This window comes from Mustela nivalis (assembly GCF_964662115.1).
Source record: "Mustela nivalis genome assembly, chromosome: 6".
Lineage (NCBI taxonomy): Eukaryota > Metazoa > Chordata > Mammalia > Carnivora > Mustelidae > Mustela > Mustela nivalis.
The window spans coordinates 83,340,159-83,364,424 of NC_139025.1; the positions used below are offsets into that span (position 1 = coordinate 83,340,159).

Here is a 24,266-nt window from a genome sequence, read left to right on the forward strand (position 1 = left end):
AATAGCTTAACAAGGCTTTTTCTCCTACCCAGTCTGCATTCCTAAGGATGGAAGAAGCAAGAAATAGTCTTCCAACATTCAAAGAAAGAGAAACCAAGGCCAATGTAGGTGGAGTAAGAGGATCTGTGCACCCTACCCTTTTAATATTCATAAAACCTTTGTGGGGACATACTAAGCAACACATAGAGCAAAGGAAGTAAGGATGTATTAGCAGGAGCTGAACAATCCTATCCTCATCAGTTGTTTTCTAGTGCTATTGTTTCTTTTTCTTCATTTTCCCCACACTACCAATTTTTTTAAAGTATTTATTTATTTATTTTAGAGAGAGAAAGTATGCACTTGCAAACGGGGAAGAGGGAGAAGAAAGACAGAGGGAGAAAGAGACAGAATCTCAAGCAGACTCCATGCTAAGTGTGGAGCCAGATACAGCTCTCCAGGGTAGGGCTTGGCCCCAGGACCTTAAGCCCATGACCTGAGCCAAAACCAAGAGTCAAACACTTAAGCAATTAAACTATCCAGATGCCTCGAGGTAGGTTTGGGGCTCAAACTCATGACCATGAGATCAAGAGTTGCATGTTCCACTAACTGAGCCGACCAGGTGCCCCACATTCTTCCTTTTGATTGCTTACTATGGCCAATTCTACAGAACTTAATAACATTTATATGTTTTCTCTTGTTGTTGCCATTTCTCTTTTACTATAGTTGGAATATGGAGGCTGAGTCTTATTAACTCTGTAGAGAACTATTTTTATGGTGACCAGGTAGGAAAGGGAAGCTGAGATAGAAGCAATCAATTTTTCCATTATTCAATTCAAAATCCTATACACTCAACTGTCCAGTGAGATGCATATCAAAGTTTAGACATATAAAATAGTATATATTCTCTGATATCATTAAGCTTAAAGTAACATGTTATGTGGAGATATTTTAGTTATGAGTTTAAATTACTCCTACATCCACCATGGTGCTCTTTCAGGAACAAACTTTGGAACAATCAGAAGTCAAATTAAAAGCAGGAAATAGAAACCTAAGGAGACCTCAAGAAGCGTCTGGTATAGCTCCGTTATGGTCAAAATTACAGAGGGATAAGTTAGGAACATTTAAAAAAACCCACCACCTTGATTCCAGGGGGATTAATCATGAGAGGGACAAAGCCAGATCTCAGAAGCTAGCTTTATCTGTCACTAGTAGTCACCCTGACTACTGGGTATTCAAAAAAATCCATGGTATACAGTATAACCTGGAGTCAGCAGTTCTGGAGAATACTTAAGTGAAGGGAATTTGAGTAAAACAAGGAAAACAAAATACAGAGCACTGTTGTCACAATTACAAGGCTTAACGGTTTTGGGGGCAATTTGTTTTCCTTCTCCTCACCTTTAGTTATTCTAAAACTCTTCTTGATGACAAACTCCTTTATTTTCCTCAAGGTTTATGATCATTAATGGAGACGGACTGTTTGGTCAAATATCTGGTGTAGTAGGGAGTTTATTTTTTATTTATTTATTTGACAGACAGATCAGAAGTAGGCAGAGAAGAAGGCAGAGAGAGAGGAGAAAGCAGGCTCCCCAGGGAGCAGAGAGCCCAATGTGGGGCTCGATCCCAGGACCCTGGGATCATGACCTGAGCCAAAGGTAGAGGCTTTGACCCACTGAGCCACCAAGGTGCTGTGTGGGGAGTTTAGATAGCCGCCACCTTCAGGTCCCTTCCAGTAAGCAGCATGGAGGTAAGCTCTGTAAGACTTTAGAGCCTGTCAGCCATGGGACCAGTCATGAGTAAGCTACTGGTGATGGAGCCCGTGGTACCTGGCTGCTGTGCTTCAGAGGGAGTGGTGGACAGTTTACTATGTGGGAGATGTCAGGAAGCTCTTGGTTGCAACACATATTCAAAAGTAGTTCACCTCATTGCAGCTTAAAAATGTAACATTTTGGGTTTCAGATGATTCCACTTCCTCCTCAGTTCAGACCTGGTGCTGTCAGAAGCAAAGATGTAGTCGATGGATTTGTAAGACAGATCCCACACCTGAGACTGGGTCAAATTAAATGTTTCAGCTGCTAGTTGGTACTCTTGAGAAAGGTGTGTTGCAAAAACACCCTTATCATCGGTCTGCCAAAACAAAACAAAAATAAAACCAAAAACCAAAAACCAAAATAAAACAAAAAACAAAAGTTTTAAAATTAACAAGGAAATGATTTTTTAAAAACTGTAACTCATGTTTAGTCTATATTTCCCTCTTTACCATGCTTCTTTTAAGAGTCTAAACAAGTCTATAAATGCATCCATGCATATCTCTAACTAAATAGGCCTGTTTATCCTTTTTAAAACAAAATTCAAAAACACCAAGGCAGGGGCTCTCAACCACGGCTGCATATTAAAATCACTAGGAAGCTTTTAAAATGTATCTGTGTACAGGACTCACCCCAGATCAGATAAAACAGAATCTCAAGGGATGGGCACTTGGGCATCAGTATTTTTTTATGTTTCTCTGGGCACTGCCTAGGACCTTTATCCATAGAGCTAAACCTGAGTCACCTGGCCCTCTGCAGCCTCACATGCCCTGATCCTCTCTCACTCCTCTACTTTGGCAGCATCCCAAGGCACACGAGGCACACGAGGCAGTCAGCTAGTAGTGACTGTCGACCTACTACAATAATAAAACAAAAAAGGGGACGCCTGGGTGGCTCAGTTGGTTAAGCAGCTGCCTTCAGCTCAGGTCATGATCCCGGCGTCCTGGGATCGAGTCCCACATCGGGCTCCTTGCTCAGCAGGGAGCCTGCTTCTCCCTCTGCCTCTGCCTGCCATTCTGTCTGCCTGTGCTTGCTCTCTCCCCCTCTCTCTCTCTGATAAATAAATAAAATCTTTAAAAAAAAATCTTTAAAAAAATAAATAAATAAAACAAAAAAGGAGCAAAATACTTCATACAAAACACCTTACACAGATCACAGATGGATGGGCGATGCTGTACCAGAATCCAAAATGATGCTGGTCATAAGATGGAACTGTCTGACTTTTGATGTTTGAGGTCAAACAGAGTTCTAGATGAAGGGAGGAAAAAGTCTCTTATTAAAAGCAGATTAGTAGACTCATTCACCAGTGTTCACCAAGTAGATACGTCAGAAATTTTTCCGAGGTATGTTAATTTTCAATAGTTCATTACTTTACAAAACTGACCTTAGGTATGAAAATTTATAGTTCAGTTAGTGTAGTGGTACAGGATGTATGTGCTGCAAGTTTTGGCAGCAACTGTGCCAGGCAGGGAATTAATATCTTCTTCACAGCTATGTGTGTCCCCCTTTCTTTTATCCAAAATGGAGAGGAAAGGGGAATGTTATAAGCCAGTCCCCATGGAGAAAGCAGGATAGAGTCATGAAGGAATTTTTGAATGGTTGTTGCACTTCTTCCTGGTCTTCTAGTGGAGGCTAAAACAAATGGTAGCACTGCTTGAGGGCTACAGTATTATATAAAAAGCCAAGAGCAGAAATGGACTTAAAGAAAACCCCTAAACTCGTTTAGTCAGACAACCATCTATTCCCTGTCTGCTGCAAGTTAAGTCCATCTTAAGAATGACTTCTATTAACAAATTCCTGCCTTGACACACTACACTGGGCTCCCCAGCCACAGCAGAAATACTTCACTGACTTAATTGATGGTATCTGCTCAGTGTGATAAGGCAGCCTCAACATAAGGCCGACTCAGTCTAAGGGATGGCAGCCTGCCCCCCTCACACGGCTGGGCACAAAGCTGAACTACCACACTAATCGCTATGTAAGTGTTTCCATCTTCGTAACTTCTGTGGATGTTTAAAAATGTCCTTAGTAAAAAGAAAAAAAAATCTCATTATGAATTGCTGAAAACTCCATATGTAATTAAAAAACACACATCACACACAAATGTTTCTGCAAACTGATCATTCAGTAAAATGGTTTTCAGCCAACTGCTTTTTTTCCTCCGGAGAAGGCCTTTCCCAACCATAACACTGACCAGTGGTTATCTCATCACTATTATCTCACACTGTTTAATTTTCTTCAAACACTGACATTTTCTTGTGTAACTGTTTACTATCTCTTTTACCAATGCCAAAATATAAGTTCCTTGAGAAAGAAACCTTGCCTGTTTTGTTTACTGCTCTATTCCCAACAATTTGAAAGTAACTGAAACAGAACAGGCACTTCAAAAATATTTGTTGTTAAATACACATGAGGACAAATACGTAATAGTCAACACACATATAAAACTATGTCTTGGAATCTTCCATAATTCTTAATTTTTAAATAAATGTCATACATTTTCATAACATTAATTTCATTAAAGTCATTTTAAAATACTAGATGACCCTTATTCCTTCAATAAAATAATTATTGAGTTCCAAAAACTGGGGAATGTAGCAGTGAACAAGACAAACAAAGGCCCTGCTTTCATGGAGCTTATATTCTAATGGAAGCTAAAACTTTCTATTACTTTAAGGCTCAGGAGGCACATGTCCAAGCAACTTTTAATTTCTAAATGACACTTAAATATTTAGAATAGGAGTTCTCCACATAAGGGTTGCAACCTGGTGGCTGGGGACAAATGTACACTCTTGTCTGGAGGACGTGAAGCCTTACGCCTTACCCAGTGGTATCTGGTATTGCCTCACGAAGTCTACCAGGTCCAGGGATCCTCCCTCAGAGGAGTTGAGAAATGTCCCATGCCCAATTCTGTCAGGAAGCAGATCCAGAAGTACTTGTGTTTCTTGTTTTTGGTTTGGAATCTGAAAAGGGGGGGGGCATAAGTAACCTCTTTCAGTGATTTTTTAAAAAAGATTTATTTATTTGACAAAGAGACAACGCAAGCAGGGGGAGTGGGAGAGGGAGAAGCAGACTTCCCACTGAGCAGGGAGCCAATGCAGGGCTCAATGTGGGGCTCGATCCCAAGACCCTGGGATCACGAACTGAGCTGAAGGGAGATGCTTAATGACTGAGCCACCCAGGTACCACTTTCAGGGATTTTTAAAGGTACTTTTTTCTGTAGCCAGCTACTTTGTCTCTCAGAGAAGATAATGCATTCTGGAAAGCTGAACTATCTATACCTTCCCAGCTTTCTTCTTTGCCTTTATTTTCCCATTCATTTCCCAATATTCTTCTAGATTTGTTTCAAAGGTAGTAATAATTATGGTTAACAAGCATAATAATAATAAACACTTTTAGACCTGCTTTGTGCCTTTTCACAATAAATTCTCCTTTAAACCTCACAAGACTCTTATAAAGTACTAAGATGAAAAAAACTGAAGTTCAGAAAAAGTAACAGGATCAACTTGGGAACAGAACTGAAACAAGAAAGGGACCTTTCATTTTTTTTTTTTTTTTTCCTTCTACATTACACTTCTCTACACTTGGGATTTCTTCAGATATACCTAACTTATGTAGTTAAAATTTAAAGTTTTTTTTTTTTTTTCAAGTTATCTAAGGCCATGGAGCTCTGTCTGACTCCAGGGCCCAGATTCTCTGTGTAGTGTACTCATGTTTTATTTTATTTATTTTTTTTAAGGATTTTCTTCATTTATTTGAGAGAGACAGAGACAGAACGAGCTCAAGCAGCGGGGGGTGGGGGGCAAAGGGAGAAGGAAAGAAACTCAAGCAGACTCCATGCAGAACCCATCTGGGTCTCGATCTCATGACCCTGAGATCATGACTTAAGTGGAAATCAAGAGTCGGATGCTTAACGGACTGAGCTACCCAGGTGCCCCATTTATGTTTTATTTTGACACAGGTAGCTACATACATACCACAGCTACCATGAAAAGGTCTAGATGTACTCTATCTGCTAGACAGCCTACAAGACAAATGACCATAACATGAGGAAATGAAGTGTTTCATATCTAATGAATCAAACAAGAAAAGCAACAGAATAAAGAATATTAAAAAGAATTGTTAAGGAAACAAATTGGCAAAAGAAAAGAAAAAAAAAAAAGAAAAGCAACAGAGACTAAGGTAAAGGGAAGGTTCTGATGCTGTGCACAAAGACCACAGATAACGGGTCACAGTAACACATGTTGGTTGTTCCATTTTATTGACCATAAGCTTCAATCAGACATCAGTTCCATTAGCAAGAGGGAAGTCCTATGAGTGACAGATCTTTTTGTTCAGAGTGTGGAAACACAGATCCTACCTTTTAAGTTCTGCCACCAGATTACTCTTTGCTTATAGACATGAAAATATCAGTATTGACAAGAAGCTCCAATTTTTCCTTAATTTTTAAGTCATGATGCTATTCAACATTTATATATTACTGCATCTAATACAAATAACTCTGTGAGGAAAGTAGCCTAAGTATTATTTCCTGTACTTGAGACAATAAACTCCAGATTCATCAATCTGTATACACTAATCATGTACAGCTTTTTGTATGTCAAAAAAAAAAAAAAAGAAAAAGAAAAAAGAAAATGTATGTCAAAAAAAAAAAAGAAAGAAAGAAAGAAAAAAACCAAAAACAAATAGAAGTACTTCGTTATAACGTAAACCCATCCGTAAAATGGGGGAAAGTGTAGTTGACTCCCTTGTTTGCCTCATAGGGATGTGCTTAAGTAAGTGACTGTTCTCTAGCCATCATCTCTACATTATCTGTCATTGTGCTCATGTTGCCAAGGAGCTGGGGCCCAATGATGGGCACCTGATCTTCTGATGAGCCTTATAAAATAATAATGAGCTACTTCTTTTCTTGCCAGTGCACGTGATACATTGAGGTCCCTTACCCTACGAGGACAGGTGAGATGAACTGGTGTTTTTCAGTGACAGCTTGCCAATGACAAGACTGATGATGAAAACTTAACACATTTTCTTAGTAAGATGTCAATAACTTTTTTTAATGACATAATGATACTGTGAGTCAATAGCCACCCTCATGAATGACAAAAACAGAAACAGTAACAAGGGACTAAAGCAAGTCATACCTTTATCATAATTTACAATAAAAAAATTTCTACTTTCCTTCTTGTCTTTTTTTTTTAATCTCCAGGTTTAATTTTAGCCATTTACAAATGATTATTTTCACCGTAATCTATCTTCTCCAGCCTAATTTTACAATATTATTTACCTCTGAAAGATGCAATGCCAACTTCAGGCCTGCTTTTTTAGCTTCTAAAAGTGGTTCCAAGAAGTCTTTTGCCTGTCCTACCTTGAAGATAAAAGTTAAAATGAAGATGCATGAAACTTCTAGGCAGACTGAAGAATCAGCTACTGTGTGTCAATAAACAAAGGAATAAAATAATGGCAAGTGAAAAAATGTCAGATTGGCTCATTTGAAAATTTCAATTATAAAGCACCTACAGTGTGCCAGACACTTTAGGGAACATAAAGCTCACAAAAACAATCCCTGCTGTCAAGAATATTGAGTCACATATCAGCAAACCTGAAGTCAATCAGCCACACTAGATATAGAGGTTACCAAGTTTTATTTCTGTAAGGAAATCCTAAATATCTAGTGCTAAGGAGGAGAACCCACCTGATTTAGGAACCTGTAGGACTATAGCAAAGAAAGCTTCTACCAAATGGATGAATGAAACGAGAGCACAATGGTCCAGGTTTAGACAAAGCCTTAAGAACCAGTTTCATGGGACAATCTAAATCCTGTGGTTTTCAACCAGGGACAATTCTGCCCCCGCCATCCCCCCACCACCCCGGAACTTGGTATTATCTGGAAACATTTTTGGCTGTCACAACCAAAAATGCTACTGGTATCCAGTGGGTAGAGAAGAAAGGAATGCTACAAAACATGCTGCAATACACCGGACATTCTCCCAGGATAAAAAATTATCTGGCCCAAAATATCAGTAGTAACATAAGTGAGACACTGTGTTTGAATCTGACATTCAAGAAGCTCTAGGCCAGCCTTTCTCAACTGGGGGGTTCTGTGAGATAAGTAAGGCATAGCCATAATTAAATACTAATTATTAGATAAACACTGTATGTAATGACTTAATTTCTCTCTTCTCATTCAGATCTTTTTTCTTTTTTAGAGAGCTTAATTCTTCCATAGAACCCTGGTTGAGAACAGCTGCTATAGACATTCTGGTCATCCAGGGCAGAATAGGTCTTTTTTTTTTTTTTAAGGTTTTATTTATTTGAGAGAAAGAGAGAGAATGAGTAGGGGGGAGAGGGAGATGCAGACTTTCTGCTGAGCAGGGAGCCCCAGTGTGGGGCTCAATCCCAGGACCCTAGGATCATGACCTGAGCTGAAGGCAGATGCTTAACTAAGACACCCAAGTGCTGCCCCCCATCCACCTTTTTTTTAAGATTTTATTTAAGAATAGGTCTTCATCCACTGGGAGCCTGCTAGACCTCTGGAGAATGCAGGATGCCCCAACCTAATACTTATCCCACAAACTGATTCTACTTTTCAGAAATAAAAAGTATTTAAGAAAAACAGCTTACAGTAGGGTCTCCACTGAGGTCAAGGCCAAGAACTGTATTGTCAGCAGAGAGGAAGAACTCTTCCGCAAGTTTAACAGTCTCCTTGGCTACTGAAGGGCCACCTCTTCTGTCAATTGCTATCAAATACCTTTAATATAAGAAAAACACAGTTGAAAACAAATATAGTGAGGATGAAAAAAACAACTCTGAGTATGGCCAGAGAGGTATGGCAGGCTACATGTAAGTCACTTAGTAGAAGTACAGCCTGACTGACAGGACAGCTTACTTTGCCAGACAGCTTGAGACCATAAATTCCTAAATAGTACCAAACATCTAGTTAGTGTTCAAACTCTTAAATGTTTCATGTTTTTTTTTTTTTATTCTTGCATTTGTTTTTTAGTTTGATTCAGAATTCAACTGAAGTCCACAGTGGACTTCAGATTTATTCTGAAGGCACTCCCTCCACACCCCACCTTCCCTTCTCCGCAAACCCCCACTGTTTTTCTTGAATTTATTTCTTGAATTTAAAGAAACCATATCCTTTTTCTATAAAGTCTCCTACAATAGTCATTTTGCTGAGTGAATTCCTGTGTTGTTAACCTATTTCTTCTGTCTCTTGTATCTCCTACAAATTGAAAACTGGATCTAGTCTAGAGGCTTGATCAGATTCAAATTCTTAGCAAGATTATTTCATAAGTGGTGGTGTGTTATTTCATTAGAGGGCTTAGACTCATTATTTCAGTAAGTGTTAAAAAATTGGTAATATTCTAACACATATCCAATAGCTGATACAAGTTCATTCTTCATGTTAGCTGAAATTCTACAAGCCATCTAATACCCAGAGAATCTCTACTAATATTGCATAATTTTCCTCTCACATTTATTAATTTATCTATTTTTTTTACACACATGAAATTCCTCCAGCATTTATTTATTTATCAAATTTGGATCAATGATATATAAATGCAGTCTTTTTTTTAAATTCACAGTTTATCCTAGCATTAAATATTAGAAAACAATATAAATCATATGACCATAACATAACTGTCTTCTGCTAAATGTTTTAGGATATTTTCCACTTTTTTATAAATAACCCTATAGGGGTGCCTGGGTGGCTCAGCTGGTTAAATATCTGCCTTGGGGTTGGGTCATGATCCTGGGGTCCTAGGATTGGCCCAGTGTTGGGCTCCCCACTCAACAGGAAGTCTGCTTCTTCTCCCTCTGTCCTTCCCCTTTGCTCATGCTCTCTCACATTCTTACTCTCTCTAAAATTAAATAAATACTTAAAATAAATAAATAACACTGCAATAAAGATTCTTACACAAAAATCAATTTATTTCTTTGGATACATTTCTAGAAGTGGAGTACTGGGTCAGAAGGAAACATTTTTATACATCTTAATACATACTACTTTTTTAAAGAGGTTTTATTTATTATATACGCTTACTAGCAGTGCGTAAGTTCACAAACAGTGGTCATTACCCTGTTTTCTGGCAGGGGGGGCTACAGAAATGGCATTGTAACATTTCTTTTTAAAATTGTCTAAGGGGTGCCTGGGTGGCTCAGTGGGTTGAAGTCTCTGCCTTCAGCTCAGGTCATGATCCCGGGGTCCTGGGATCGAGCCCTGCATCGGGCTCTCTGCTCAACAGGAAGCCTGTTTCCCTCTCTCTCTGTCTCTGCCTACTTGTGATCTCTGTCTGTCAAATGGATAAATAAAATCTTTAAAAAAAAAAATGGTCTGATTGGAGGGCGCCTGGGTGGCTCAGTCGTTAAGTGTCTGCCTTCAGCTCAGGTCATGATCCCAAGGTCCTGGGATTGAGCCCCGCAATGGGCTCTGCTCCGTGGGGAGCCTGCCTCTCCCTCTCTTACTCCCCCCACTTGTGCTCCCTCTCTGTCTCTGTCAAATAAATAAATAAACAAACAAATAAAAATCTTTAAAATTATCTGATCGGGATGCCTGGGTGGCTCAGTCAGTTGAGTGTCCAACTCTTGATTTCGGCTCAGGTCATGATCTCAGATTTGTGAGATCTAGACCCATGTCGGCTCCATGCTCAGCAGAGAGTCTGGGTGAGATTCTCTCTCCCTCTCCCTCTGACTTTCCCCTAGCCCCTGTACACTTTCTCTCTCTCTCAAATAAATCTTTTTAAAAAATTACCTGATTAGTGAGATTAAATAGTTCCCTACAGACTTATCAGTCATTTGTAGGTCTTCTTTTCTGAATTCTCTTCTTTTGCCTGCTTCTTTTTGGGAAGGGTGTGGGTGTTAGTCTAGTTAAGCTTAATTTGGAGAGATTTTATAAGCAGAAATTATACAGGTAGCTTTCTTCCTTCAAGGACTTATTGAGCCCTGATTAGTGTCATCTCTCGTCTAAGTACTGTGTAAACAAAAGACAAGGTTCCTGGCCTCATGAACTTATACTCTAGTAGGTATGTACACACAAATAAAACAAGATAATTTCTGATCTTATCAAGAAGAGTGCCATAAGGAAATAGAAAGGATTACTAGAGGATTTGTGTGTGTGGGGGGGAATCTTTAGATAAAATGGTCAAGGAAGGCCCCCGAGGAAGTGACAGTCAAATTGAGAACTTGATAATGAAAAACCAGCCATGCAAGGATATGGCAGGAACTGTGTTCTAGGCAAAAGTAACAGGATGTACAAAGATGCTGACATGAGACATTCTTGGCCTATTTGAGGAACAGAGAACAAACCAGTGTGTAATAATGACAAGTGGTCCACATAAGGCTATTGAAGTAAGAGAGGCAACCAGGGGCGCCTGGGTGGCTCAGTGAGTTAAAGCCTCTGCCTTTGGCTCAGGTCATGATTTCAGGGTCCTGGGATCGAGCCCCACATCGGGTTCTCTGCTCAGCAGGGAGCCTGCTTCCCCGTCTCTCTCTCTCTGCCTACTTGTGATCTCTGTCTGTCAAATAAAGAAAATCTTAAAAAAAAAAAAAAAAAAAAGACATTAAAAAAAAAAAGAGAGAGAGGCAACCAAATCACATGGGACCATGTAGGCCACAATAAGAAGTCTGGATTTTGGCTGAAGAGCAATGGGAAACTGTATTTGTCTAGAGCAACAGTACTCAAAATGTTTTGCCACATGAATAAACTCAGCACTGCATTCTCAACTTTAAGCAATAGATTTCTTGACTCCATTTTTCTAAAAGTCAGTTATTGTTTGATTTATAAAAATCTATTATACTTATGATCAAAATAACAACATTTTCACCTTCTAGTTTTTTTAAAATGGTGAACACTAGGTACAATGCTTCTTACCTAACATCAATGTCAATGTTTTCTTGTTTGGACTGTTTTATACCCTCAAGTACAGATTCCACATAAGTCTTTTTAGTCATTCCTGGAAAAGGACATAAAGAAAGTATTTGTAAAGAGATAATCAACTATTTTATCCTTCAACATTAGCATCCCTCTATGAACAATTACGTTTTTACTTTATGCTGTGACAAGGGCATAATTAGAGAGGAGTTAAAACATAGTCCTATGGGTACATTTTCATAAATGCTAACAGTACTTTAGTACATTTTTTTAAATGAAGTACTAAAAAGCAGAAATGGAAAGAAAGACATACAAAATATAAGCCCATTTAAAAATTATTCTTAGATCTAACAGAAATTAAACTACTCTCATGGGGTGCCTGGCTGGCTCAGCTGGTAGAGCAGGCAATTCTTGATCTCAGCATCGTGAGTTCAAGCCCTGTGTTCAGTGTGGAGCCTAGTTAAAACAAACAAACAAACAAACAAACAAAAAAACTAACAAAAAGAAACAAAACAAAAAACCCCATCACACAAATTGCTGTAAAAATCTAAAATGCCTGTTCTAAAAACACAGGAACAGCCCTTTTCTAAGGCTTGGCCTCAAAAAAAACAGAAACAAAAACAAAAGATTTTCCTCTATTAGAACAATGTTCTCCTGCTGGTCCAGAAAAAAAATCCCTTCTTGGGCTCCTGTCTCTTCAACCCTGGTCAGGCTCAGTGTTTCCTATCCAGGGCACTATAGCAGTTCTTCCAATTTTGGGTGTACAAGTCCTCTTCTTCTGGGGGGCTCTGAAAGAGCACTCTCCAGAACAACTTCCTCTAAAATACTCTTGTACCCAGTCACAGAATGCTTATTTTTGGCAGAAAATCTCCAATAACACAGAAAATTATAAAGAAAAAAATAATGAGTAACCTGTAATTCCACCACTCAGAGATAACCACTCTGTTTTTCTAAGTATACATATTTTTTTAATAGATGAGATGCTACCAGGTATATATGTACCCTATTCAGTTGTTTAATACAGTCCTATATTCTGAGTGTTATCCCTAAGTCTTTACAGTAGCTTTGCAAATATTTTTAGTGGCTGCCTCATATTCCATTAATCCTTATCTAACCATCCCCCTATTATTGCATATCAGGTTAACATCCCTCTTGGAATCTCCATTCACAGAGCAAACTAGCTCTAGTAAGTGGCAGGTTTTTTTTCTCTCCTTCCCTTTCACTATCCTCACCAGGGTAACTTGGAACTGATCCTACAATTTAAAAATGCGAGATAAGAATCTTCTGCTTGTCCCATCTCAACACTTACTTTATGGAGTTTTAAAAAGCTTATCCCCTAAATGACTGGGTTGTACATGTCACAAGATGAACTGGCAGAGCCTTTTCAGGTCACAGACAAGGGACTAAGAGGGACCCAATGACCCCACATACTATCTCTCCAATCTGTCCTTATGAAAAGAGGGTTCCAGGAAGTTTCTCCAAACCACATCCAGATGCACTCATCTCCATCCAGAGAGGTTCTACCACATCACCACTTGCTCCTGGCATAAGACACTATCAGTCTCCATGCAATGACTGAAAAACCTTCATTTCTGTGATCATAATAAAACACGATTCAGCATCTACTCAGTGGCACTGTCTCACGAGTGCCCTTGATGAAAGGAGCAAGAAGTAGCCTCTGTTTAAGACAATGTAACTATAAGGAGCAAGTATTCTTTCCTCAAACTGAGGAAAAAACAAGAACCAGCGAAATTTTTGTAGGCCTTGTAATTTCCCTTAAACAGATAATTCTTGACCTGACTTTTTTTTTTTTTAAAGAGATTTTATTTATTTATTTGACAGATGGAGATCACAAGAAGGCAGAAAGGCAGGCAGAGAGAGCGGGGGGGGGGGGGGGGGAGCGGGCTTCCTGCTGAGCAGAGAGCCAATGCGAGGCTCGATCCCAGGACCCTGGAATCATGACCTGAGCCGAAGGCAGAGGCTTTAACCCACTGAGCCACCCAGGCGCCCCTTGACCTGACTTTTTAATTTAACACCTCACTCATTAATAATGTACATCACTAATGCGCATCAGAAGATTTGGACTGTTGACTCTACTACAGTGTAAAAGTAAGTGCTTCATATTCTTAACTTACAAACACATGAATCATCAAAGCACAGAGGAAAAAAGTACATTTGCTGAGACGTAATTAAACTCTACCTGTAGCATTTTCTCCTCTGGGTGTGCTCCTTAGTTCCAGGTACTTCACACCATCATCTGCAAATTCTTTAATGACATCTTTTGTGACCTGATGGTTAAGGCAATGGACACAATATTGATAAGGTTAGTGAAAGGATCCCAATGAAAATGCCAAATGCTACAGCTTTATTTCACACATTAGATTTGATCTGCAAAAAATGCTGGAAGTCTCTCATGTGGTTAAGACAACCTGCTTTGTCACAACCCTTGCTGGAAATTGCTCACATCAAACAAGTCTGCACATCTTACATACTTTTTCTCTTCTCTCCTTTTAGCCATTTCTTCATTTTCTAGTGTTCATAACAGTAGCTAATAAGACAGAGAAATGAGGCAAACCTAAAACTGAGTGTGTAGTGCAGTACTAGGAAGGTATGTATGGAAATAAGTGGCTGAAACAATTAGGCATTACTGATGTACCACTCAAAGTCATGGCTTATGGTTCTTATTCAAGTTATTTATGAATAAGCTGGATTTTTCAAAAGTTTCTTCAGGCAGGGTGAAATTGTCCCTAGGAGTACTAAGAAAACTCTCTTTGGCAAAGAGAATTGGTGATAGATATGAGTAAAATGGTATCCAATTTAGCACAAATTAAACAACTCAAAAATGACTAAATTACCAGGGTAAAAGATATCAAAAGGATTAAGGGCATGTTTTCCTTCTCTGCAATGAATCCTAAAAAAGTACCAAATCTAGAAGAAAAAAGGACCAGGTTGGAAACGCTGTGACAACCAGCTCTAGCTAATGCTTGTAGTTGGTATCCTAATCTTAACCTGTTTTGACCACATGCACATAAGTGGGCAAGTGCAACGTCCTGGCAAGGGAACAAGGGTTGGCTGATTGTGTAGACAGTGCCTAACAAGGTGGGACTACTTTAGTGGATTCATTGTAATCTAAGGTCTGGGCTTCATCAGGTGTGTGTGTGTGTGTGTGTGTGTGTGTGTGTGTGTGTGCGCGCGCGCGCGCATATGTGTGTGTACACACATACACTTACCTAAGACAAAAAGGAGTTTATTGTAATATTAGAATATAAATATTACTAAGCTGAGATTCACTAGGAGGTCTGGAGAATCAGCCTCAGAAATTATACAACTCAGGACAACACAAAAGCATTCAAAACCATGTAACACTCTTGGACCAAGCAAGACACCCCTGCTTTCTCCACCACCAAGCATGACCCTGCAGCTTCTGTACCATCATCACAGGCACTGGACCCCATAGCACTGGTGCTCCCCAAACTCCGTGTTGCTGCCAATGCTACCACCAGAGTGTGGGCCTCATCTATGCAGGCTATGGAACTGCATCTAGTTACTGGCTCCAGAGCAGACACAGAGAAGCCAGCTCCCTCTACTCCAGCTCACATGTGGCTAATGCAGAAGCCTATCTGTTATGTATGCAGTGACTTGGAGGGTGAAGTGAGGGTATGAAGTGGCAGTCCTCAGTGACTGATGAGACCATAGCTACCATCCAATGCCCCCTCTCTTCGTTTCTTGAGCAGCCAGTGAAACCAAATAAAACAAGAGAAGACTATTGGCAAGTATGGAATGAGAGCAATGAGACAATTTATCTAGGTCCTAGCGAGGCCTGTGGAATCATCCCTACCCATGTCCACATCTGTGTCTGCCAGACTCAGCCCTTTCTGCTCCACACTGCAACTGGTACTAAGGACAACTCTTATTTGAGTTCCTTCTTCAGACAGAGTACATCACGATTAGTTAAGTTTCTGCTTACAAAGGATGTTAAGACTGCATCTCTTGAATGAGAAGGAATATAAGCTCTGGAACCAAAGACAGTCAATTCTACCACTTGCTTTCTCTGTGAGTGACCTTGAGCAAGTTACGTGTAATCAATTTAAGCCTCAGGGTTTTTTTCATCTGCAAAACGGGAACAATAAAAATACCCACTTCAGAGAGCAGTCTTGAATGTAGTGTCTGGCACATGTAATAGTTAATATTATTATTTCAAACACATTCCAATCCTTTTTCTTTCAGATTACATCCAGATCATCTTGACTAGACTGTTAAGTGATCCACACACAACAAAGAATCTCTTGGCTTATTCCTACAGTGTTCATTTATTATATGTAAATGTTATTAACTTCACTCTCAGTGTCATCCTTCTGAACCACCTAAAGTTGCTCATTCTAGTACCACTATGTCAAATCACAGAATCTTAATTCCTTATCTCATTTTATATTTTTTAAAGATTTATTTATATGAGAGAAAGAGAGCACATGTGCAAGTGCATGATTTAGCAAGGGTCGGGGGAGGGGCAGACGGAGCAAATCCCCAAGGGGACTCCTGCACTGAGCCTAAGGAGGGCTCAATTTTATAACCCTGAGATCCTGATCTGAGCTAAGTACCCAGGCAGGGACCCCCTCCTTACCTCATTTTATTTTGTTTTATTTTCTTTCTAAAAATTTTATATATTTGAGAGAGAGCAAGAGAGAAAGAAAGCAGAAGCAGGGGGAACGGGGCAGAGAGAGAGAGAGAAGCAGGGAGCCTGATGTGGAAATCGATCCCAGGACCCTGGGATCATGACCTGAGCCAAAGGCACATGCTCAACCAACTGAACCACCCAGGTGCCCCCTTACTTCATTTTAATAAAGTGTTTTACCAGTTTTGAAAATAATAAAATAATGAGCCTGGCATTACTGTAGCCCTACATAAGCTCTCAGAATCCAAGATTTCATCAGTTTTGCTCTGTTACAATCAACAAAAGAAAGTGAGACATTCCTAGCAGCATTCAATAGTGTCTGCTGAGTGGCTAATTAGATAATCCTCCTTTAGGTTCCTGTAAGTCCCTATATGTATCTCTAACATATAGCTTACCTCATTATGTTGGATTTATCTGCTTATGGATCTGTCTCTCTCCCTCCTCAGGGGCCAGAGACCATGTCCATCTATCTTACCTCCCAGTCTTTAGCAGAGTGCCTAGAACACTGTGGACACTTGAGCAACTTTTGTTGAATTAGACTTTTAGAGCTAATTCTCCACCAAAAGGTAATTAAATTACTTAATACTTATCATGAGGATCAGTTTCAGCCACGAAGGAAAATTCTTTCTTGACCAGTCAAAAGTTATTTTTCCAGAAACACAAGTTTTCCTCTTACTCCACATTTTTTTTCCTAATGGTTAGGAACACTAATAAGGATTCTGTTTTTCTCCATTTAAAAAGAGTACATTTTAAAATGCCATGTAGGGATACTTGGGTAGCTCAGTTAGTTGGGCATCTGCCTTCAGCTCGGGTCCTGATTCCAGGATCCTGGGATTAAGTCCTGCATCGAGCTCCTTGTTCTGCAGGGAGCCTGCTTCTCTGTTTACCTGCTGTTCCCCCTGCTTGTGTGTGCTCTCTCTGACAAATAAATAAAAGTTAAAAAAATAAAATTAAAATAAAATACCACCCTAGTCAGACAATGATACAGAAACCAGTCTTCCATATCAGAGAGTAGTATCACAGAGCTACAAGTAAGAGAACACAGTGGTGTCCTCTAGTCCTTCACTCCCAGAGAGAATTCAATCTCTAAGTACTTCTGAACTTCATTCTCTATACTGTCACCCAGGCACTTAAAAGTATCTCAAGCAATACAGATAAAGCCGTATCAAAGGAATGCCCACCTATGCTCAAATACTTCATGTTATATATGGAAAACAGGACAAGATTTTATCCTCTATGTAACAGAATACATTGACCTTGCTTCTCTTCTCAGATCTCTTATAATTAGCTCTTGGCAAATGTCTTACATGGCTTTTGAAAAGAGTTGCCATAAAAAAGCAAAAAATATTTTTCAGTTGACTCTTGATGAAAGCAAAAATTCAAGTGCAATACCAGAAGGGCATAAATTACAAATAAATTTTAAACCACTCTAATAATTCTTCATTTCTCACCATTAGAATATCTTCAGGGCTAGTAGTAAGCTGATGAATAATTTGAAACATCTGGAAACATCTGCAACAGGAAAGTTTTAACATACTCTAGTCATCAAAAACTTGTCACTCGACACAAGCCCACTAAATTGAATGAATATATTTTAGACTAATACTAATTATATATTGTAAGGAACTACAGAATAGGTTTTTCAAAAATTACACTGACCTGGGAGGATAATCAAATAACTGAAAACTAAATGTTACTTTTAAGTGGGGAAAAAACAGTTTTCCTTTGCCACTTCCCTACTCCCTGCTGATTAGCAGCAAACAGGAAGAAAAATCAATAAGCCCACATTTTCAGGTCTAAAGAATATTCTAATATAGTATAACTTTATAAACAACATAAAGCATTAAAAATACTGTCAATGGTCTAACAGCTGGGGAAAAAAATGCTGTATGTCAAGTTACACTCTCCACAGCAGATGGCTACCCAATTCCTTTAACTACTAAAATCTGGATTCTTATAGACTATTTCCAATCTCAAAACAGTAACAGAGATAAAAAGAAGCATGTCCACAACTTCCCTAAACTCACTCTTTTAAAGTTCTTTTCTTTCCCTTGTCAATCATAGTCATCTGATTGTCGATTTTAAGACCTGGCTTCTTGGCTATCAATTTCTTCATGGTATTAGAACTAATGGATCCATTCAGGTGGGCATGAAGTTCCTAAAACAAGAGAATACAGTCAATAAAAATTTCTCAAGTATCCACCAGATTAATAGCATCCTACCAGGTACCTGATGTCTGTAATCTGCAGTAGGCAAACTGCCTACTAGATGTAGATATATAACTTTTAAGGTTTACAAATCTTACAAATTCTCCCTGTAAAATGTACTTTTCTTTGTGGAAAACAAACAAACAAACACAGACATTTTTATAATTAGCAACCACTCCAGAATTCTGTGGTTGAATTCTTACCACTTTAGGTAATTCTGAGTAAAAGGATGTCTTCCATGGCTGTTGGTGTTTTTCTGCTTCCATCCTGATTTCACAGAAAGGTCTTTCTCCAAATACTCTTCTGGTACAATGTGCTTCAGCCAGCAAGTTTTGTGGTCTTGAATTTCCTTCAGATTGCGTTACATCCACACGTTTTGATACGATAACCTGTATATGTAGCTCTGGGCTCAGCTTCCCCTATTTAAACAAATGTGAACATTTTCAGACGTTGACATAAAAACAAAGAAACAGAATTTGCCACTTTATACCTCAAAAGACAAAAGCCCCTTCAACACTATTTAGGCAAATTAACAATCTAACCTAGAAATAAGAAAAGGCCTCAGACTGCTGGAGATTCTCTCTCTCCATCTCTTTCCCACTACCCCTCTCCCCTGCTCATGCATGCGTGTGCATTTTCTCTCAATAAATAAATAAATAAAATATTTTTTAAAAACTGTGCAACACTGCACAGAGCCACAGAAATCCACAGAAAGGCCAACACAGGATGAAATAAAAGTGGCATTTCAACAAAATGCTATAGGAGGTGCTTCATAAATAGTAACACATGAAAATGATAGGCTGTTTAACTAACATGCTTACTACTCCTACCAAAATACATAGAAGACAACATTAAGATGGAAAAACACATCTTCTGTAGGTAAAATCAATTTACCATAAATTGACTTTTAAACTCAATGTTAATCAAAATATTCCACGTTATTTCTTAGAAATTGATTTTTAAAGTTCATGTGGAAGACTTAACTTATAAAATTATCCAGAAAAAATTGTGGATCTCAAAAGAAAAATATCCAATATTAGTGAAGGTATGAGTAAAAGTTCTGGTGGAAGCAAAACTTGATATGGTCTTTTTGGAAAGCAATTTGGCACTATCTATCAACACACACAAACACAAAACACCATTTATTTTCTGACCCAATAATTCTACTTTTAAGAATTTATCCTGGGGCATCTGGGTCGCTTATTTGGTTAGATGTCTGCTTTCAGCTCAGATCATGATTCCAGGGTCCTGGGATCGACCCCGCACTGGGCTCCCTGCTCAGTAGGGAAGCCTGCTTCTCCCTCTCCCTTTGCCTGCCACTCCCCCTGCTTGTGTGCACACTCTCTTTCTCTCCATCCAATAAACAAAATCTGAAAAAAAAAATGATCCTATATCTTATAGGATATTCACACTTTTTTAAAAAATATTTTATTTATTTATTTGACAGACAGAGATCACAAGCAGGCAGAGAGAGAGGAGGAAGCAGGCTCCCGCTGAGCAGAAAGCCGGATTCGGGGCTCAATCCCAGGACTCTGGGATCATGACCTGAGCCAAAGACAGAGGCTTTAACCCACTGAGCCACCCAGGCGCCCCCCAAAATACATTTCTTATATAATAGCAAAAACTGGAAACATCCTGAATGTCTATCAGTAGGCTAAATTAATTTTATCTCAGTCCAACAGAGTATCTATGACTATAGGGAAAGACTTCTATGATATAATGTTACTTCCAAAAAGTAGCAAAATATATTGCTTAGAAAGATGGCATTTATGAACAAAGCATGTTTTATTTATTCATAATTATGGGTTGGAAGTGGAAAATGTCAGGGGAGAGAATTTTGCTTTAATTTACCTTACACAGTGTTCTGCAACTTAAAGGTTTTACAAACATGTAATACTTGACTGCTTTCTGAAATAACTTTAATAAATTAAAATGTTAATCAATAAATTTATATAATTTACTTAATAATTTTAATAAAAATAATAAAAACATGGTTTAAAGTAATTATTTATAAAATTAAATAATTTTTAAAACTTGCAGAACAGTGGTGCCTGAGTGGCTCAGTCAGTTAAGCATCTGCCCTTGGCTCAGGTCATGATCCCAGCGTCCTGAGGTTGAGCCCTGTGCCTGGCTCCCTGCTCAGTGGGGAGTCTACTTCTCCCTCTCCTTCTCCCTGCCACCCCTGCTTGTGCTCTCTCTCTCTCAAATAATTAAATGAAATCTTTAAAAAAAAAACCTTGCAAAACAATTTTATTATTATGAATTGTGAGAGGGAAGAACTTCTATGTTTAGACAATGGAATGACAGCCTAAAAAAGTACTTAGGACATTTTTCATAGCAGGCTGATAATAAATCTGACAAATGGCTAGCTTTTTTAATATATTTTCAGGGATGCCTGGGTGGCTCAGTCAGTTAAGCCTCTACCTTCAGCTCAGGTCATGATCCCAGGGTCCTAGAATTGAGTCCCACAGTGGGATTCCTGCTCAGTGGGGAGCCTGCTTCTCCCTCGGCCTGCTGCTCCCCCTTTCAGTGTGGGCTCTTGCTCTCTGATAAATAAATAAATAAATAAAAACCTTAAAAAATATATATATTTCCAATCCCACTCTAGCATTCTGATCTTATTTTGTGCCACATTCAAACCAACCTCAAGACTGGTCTTTAAGTAAATTTACTGACCCACTGGCTACAATGTTAACCTCTGTAAATTTGAGATCCACCCAAAAGTGCAATCTTTACACATTTAAAAAACTGTTGTTTCACTGATCCATGCCAAAGATACTGCCATCAACAATACCATGCCCTGCCAAATTCTATCTTCCTGGGCAACATTGGGTGTGGGTGGGAAGAAGCTAGGATGGGAGTGAGGAGCGGAAAGGCAACACATTGAGATAAGATCTTTCTACATTTGTACTATACTTCATCAAGTTAAAGCAGAGCCAAGACCAAGTCTCCTGTCTCCCAGAGAACTTTTTTTTTTTAATAATTTTTTTAAAAGATTTTATTTATTTATTTGACAGAGATCACAAGCAGGCAGAGAGAGGAGGAAGCAGGCTCCCCACCGAGCAGAGAGCCCGATGCAGGGCTCAATCCCGGGACCTTGGGATCATACCCAAGCGGAAGGCAGAGGCTTTAACCCACTGAGCCACCCAGGTGCCCCTCCCAGAGAACTTTTTTCATGCCCAAATAAGAAAAGGGAACTCAGAATAATAAAGACACGTGTTACTTTTTATTAAGCACTTATCATGATCCAGGCATGCTAAATTTCTTAAATGGTTGTTTTACTTAATCCTCACAACCCATGATATTATTATCCTCATTTTACGTAAGAATGAACAGGTTAAAAAATAATAATCAGAAAACAATTCTTTGTTACCCATATCACAAATTTTGCTCCATTCTCTTTCTTCCTGAATCAGTTTTCTTGATCTGTTCTTTATCAAAAAAGTAACATTTCTAACATATCACCTAAATTTTATTTTATTTTATTTTTTAAAGATTTTATTTATTTGTTTGACAGAGAGAGACACGGCGAGAGGGGGCACAACCAGGGGGAGTGGGAGAGGAAGAAGGCGGCTCCTCACCAAGCAGGGAGCCCGATGCAAAGCGGGGCTCTGTGATGTGGGAGTTCGATAGCAGGACCCTGGGATCATGACCTGAGCCGAAGGCAGACGCTTCATGACTGAGCCACCCAGATGCCCCAATACCACCTAAATTTTTAAAAATTCACTTCTACAGCACTGTATATATTTTTTAAAGTCCTACAATTTGTTTTTCTTCTTCTTTGGCTGCAATCAACTCAAGACACCCCAGAAAGCAGCACTTATTCCTCTCATTTTAGACACAAATATCCCCCAGGCCTAACAACCTCAGGGTTATGCTTCTCCCATTCCATCAGAGGCAATTCCAAACACCTCAAGCACTCCACTAGACCCAATCACCTCACACCGAACTGACAACCCAGCTGCCAGCTTTACAAAGAGAGGCCATGAGGCAAGAATTCCCTCCCTTACACCTAGCTTACCTTTTTTTTTTTTTTTTAATTTATTCATTTGACAGGCAGAGATCACAAGTAGGCAGAGAGTCTGAGAGAGAGAGAGGAGGAAGCAGGCTCCCCACCGAGCAGAGACCCCGATGCAGGGCTCGATCCCAGGACCCCGGGATCACAACCCGAGCCAAAGGCAGAGGCCTCAACCCACTGAGCCACCCAGGTGCCCCTAGTTTACCTTTATCTACACACTTTCTTCTCTCATAACTCAGAGAAAAAGGATTCATTCTTCTGTCCTTAACACTGATCTGTGCCCTAGATCCCATTCCCTCCTAGCTATTTCAAGTCATTACTCCATCAGTTACTCTCAATTTTATGTTCCTTCAACCTCTCTCTCCATTGGCTAATTTCTCTCAGGGAACCAACATGCATGTCCTTTATTTGTTTTCACCTAAAAAGCAAGCAAACAAAAGCCTTTCTTGTATCCCATATTCCTCTTTACTGCCCTGTCTCTCCTTTCATTCTAAGCTAAGCTCCTTGAAAGTGTCATTTAGACTGGCTGCCTCCATTTACTTACCTCCCATTCAGGTGAAACATGAATTCTGCCCTTACTGCTCCACAGGAACTGCTCTCCCTGAAGTCATTAAGAGCTCTTCAACACTAAATCTTTTCAGTTTATCCTGACTCAAACCTCCAAATCCAAACTGGCTGGACTCCTAAACTCTTGCTCTTACTATTCTGCTAGACTGCTTCGAAGTAACCATACTTAGAGTTATCCTGATTCCCTTCTCCACCTCAGCCCCTGCAGTCAGTCACCAGATTCCAATCAATAAATTATAAATCTTCTAAATATCTCTGGAAGCGGTTCCCTAGGGGTGATGACTTGCAGACCCTGAACTCAAGAAACTTTATTATTTTAAACCCCTGACAAGACTCACACGGTATCAGAGGTAATAATCATCTCTCTTCTGTGATTTCCCTTTTCCGTGGATATATTCAACATTACCCTAGAATCACAGACTTTTTGAAGTGGAGGAGAATGCCATTTTATAACCGAGAAACAGAGGCTGAGTGTTTTATTTATTGTCAGCTTTGCAGAGCCCCAATACAAGGGAATTAACAGTATTTATCTGTGGGGAAACATTTATGGGGTGAATCAGAACCTCTGTAAAAGTTTTTTCATTTTGCACCTGGCCTCAATGACTAAATTTCAGATTTAAATGAGATCTCTTTTTAAACTATGAAAGCATTAAATAAGTACTGATAGTTAGCATCTGAGGACGACCCCTTCTTCTTCCTGGCCACCAACCAACCTCAGTAGTTCTAACCCTACTTTGCCCCACCAGATTACTCAATGCGGACCCTGTCGTCCAAGAAGGTCTGGTTGTCAGTCCCCACACACTCACCCCTTAAAGATTTCTGTCAACAGTTGAGTCAACTATGAGGACTTAGCTAAATTCTCTCTTCAGACGGAAAGGCTTGTAGAAAAGCGACAACCTGAGCTTCCCTGACACAGTCCATGCGCCCACAATATGCCGTACGGGTCAGCCTTCCGCGAAAACGCAGTCCCAGAAAAATCCAAAAAAAAAGGTCAATCACAGTCGAACTTCAGCGCAAGCTACACCCTCCTCAATTCTGATTGGTGAGGTGCCCTCTTCGCGGAAGTGACGCAGACACACACGGAGGGGAGTCACGGAAGAGGGGTGATTTTTCTGTACCGAAATCCCCGAGGTGGGTACGGCAG

The 24,266-nt window shown here is 39.5% G+C and overlaps 1 protein-coding gene across 3 annotated transcripts; it reads right to left on the reverse strand.

Moving 5' to 3' along the window:
- Window positions 1-1,467: 1,467 nt before the first annotated feature.
- MAPDA (N6-Methyl-AMP deaminase) lies at window positions 1,468-24,187 on the reverse strand. 3 transcript variants are annotated; one of them, XM_082735438.1, is made up of 11 exons: window positions 23,929-24,187; window positions 18,741-18,956; window positions 18,358-18,488; window positions 17,782-17,842; window positions 13,859-13,946; window positions 11,659-11,740; window positions 8,406-8,532; window positions 7,069-7,149; window positions 4,609-4,747; window positions 2,932-3,032; window positions 1,468-2,103 (listed from the first exon to the last, which is right to left on the reverse strand). In XM_082735438.1, the coding sequence occupies exons 2-11, from the start codon at window positions 18,801-18,803 to the stop codon at window positions 1,909-1,911; spliced, it is 1,068 nt and encodes a 355-aa protein (XP_082591564.1). In that variant the 5' UTR covers window positions 18,804-18,956; window positions 23,929-24,187; the 3' UTR covers window positions 1,468-1,908. The 3 variants fall into 3 exon arrangements, with proteins under 3 accessions (XP_082591564.1, XP_082591565.1, XP_082591566.1); XM_082735439.1 differs by having other exon boundaries at window positions 23,100-24,111; XM_082735440.1 differs by lacking the exons at window positions 1,468-2,103; window positions 2,932-3,032; window positions 7,069-7,149 and having other exon boundaries at window positions 4,472-4,747.
- Window positions 24,188-24,266: the final 79 nt, after the last annotated feature.

Bases quoted from the DNA above. Each gene is read 5' to 3' on its own strand.
- MAPDA (XM_082735438.1), bottom strand. From the start codon at position 18,803: ATGGAAGCAGAAAAACACCAACAGCCATGGAAGACATCCTTTTACTCA. The intron at 8,533-11,658 runs GTAAGAAGCATT...CTTATATTAAAG, and splicing joins AACATTGACATTGATGTTAG to GTATTTGATAGCAATTGACA. The intron at 4,748-7,068 runs GTAAATAATATT...CCCCCTTTTCAG, and splicing joins TGGCATTGCATCTTTCAGAG to ATTCCAAACCAAAAACAAGA.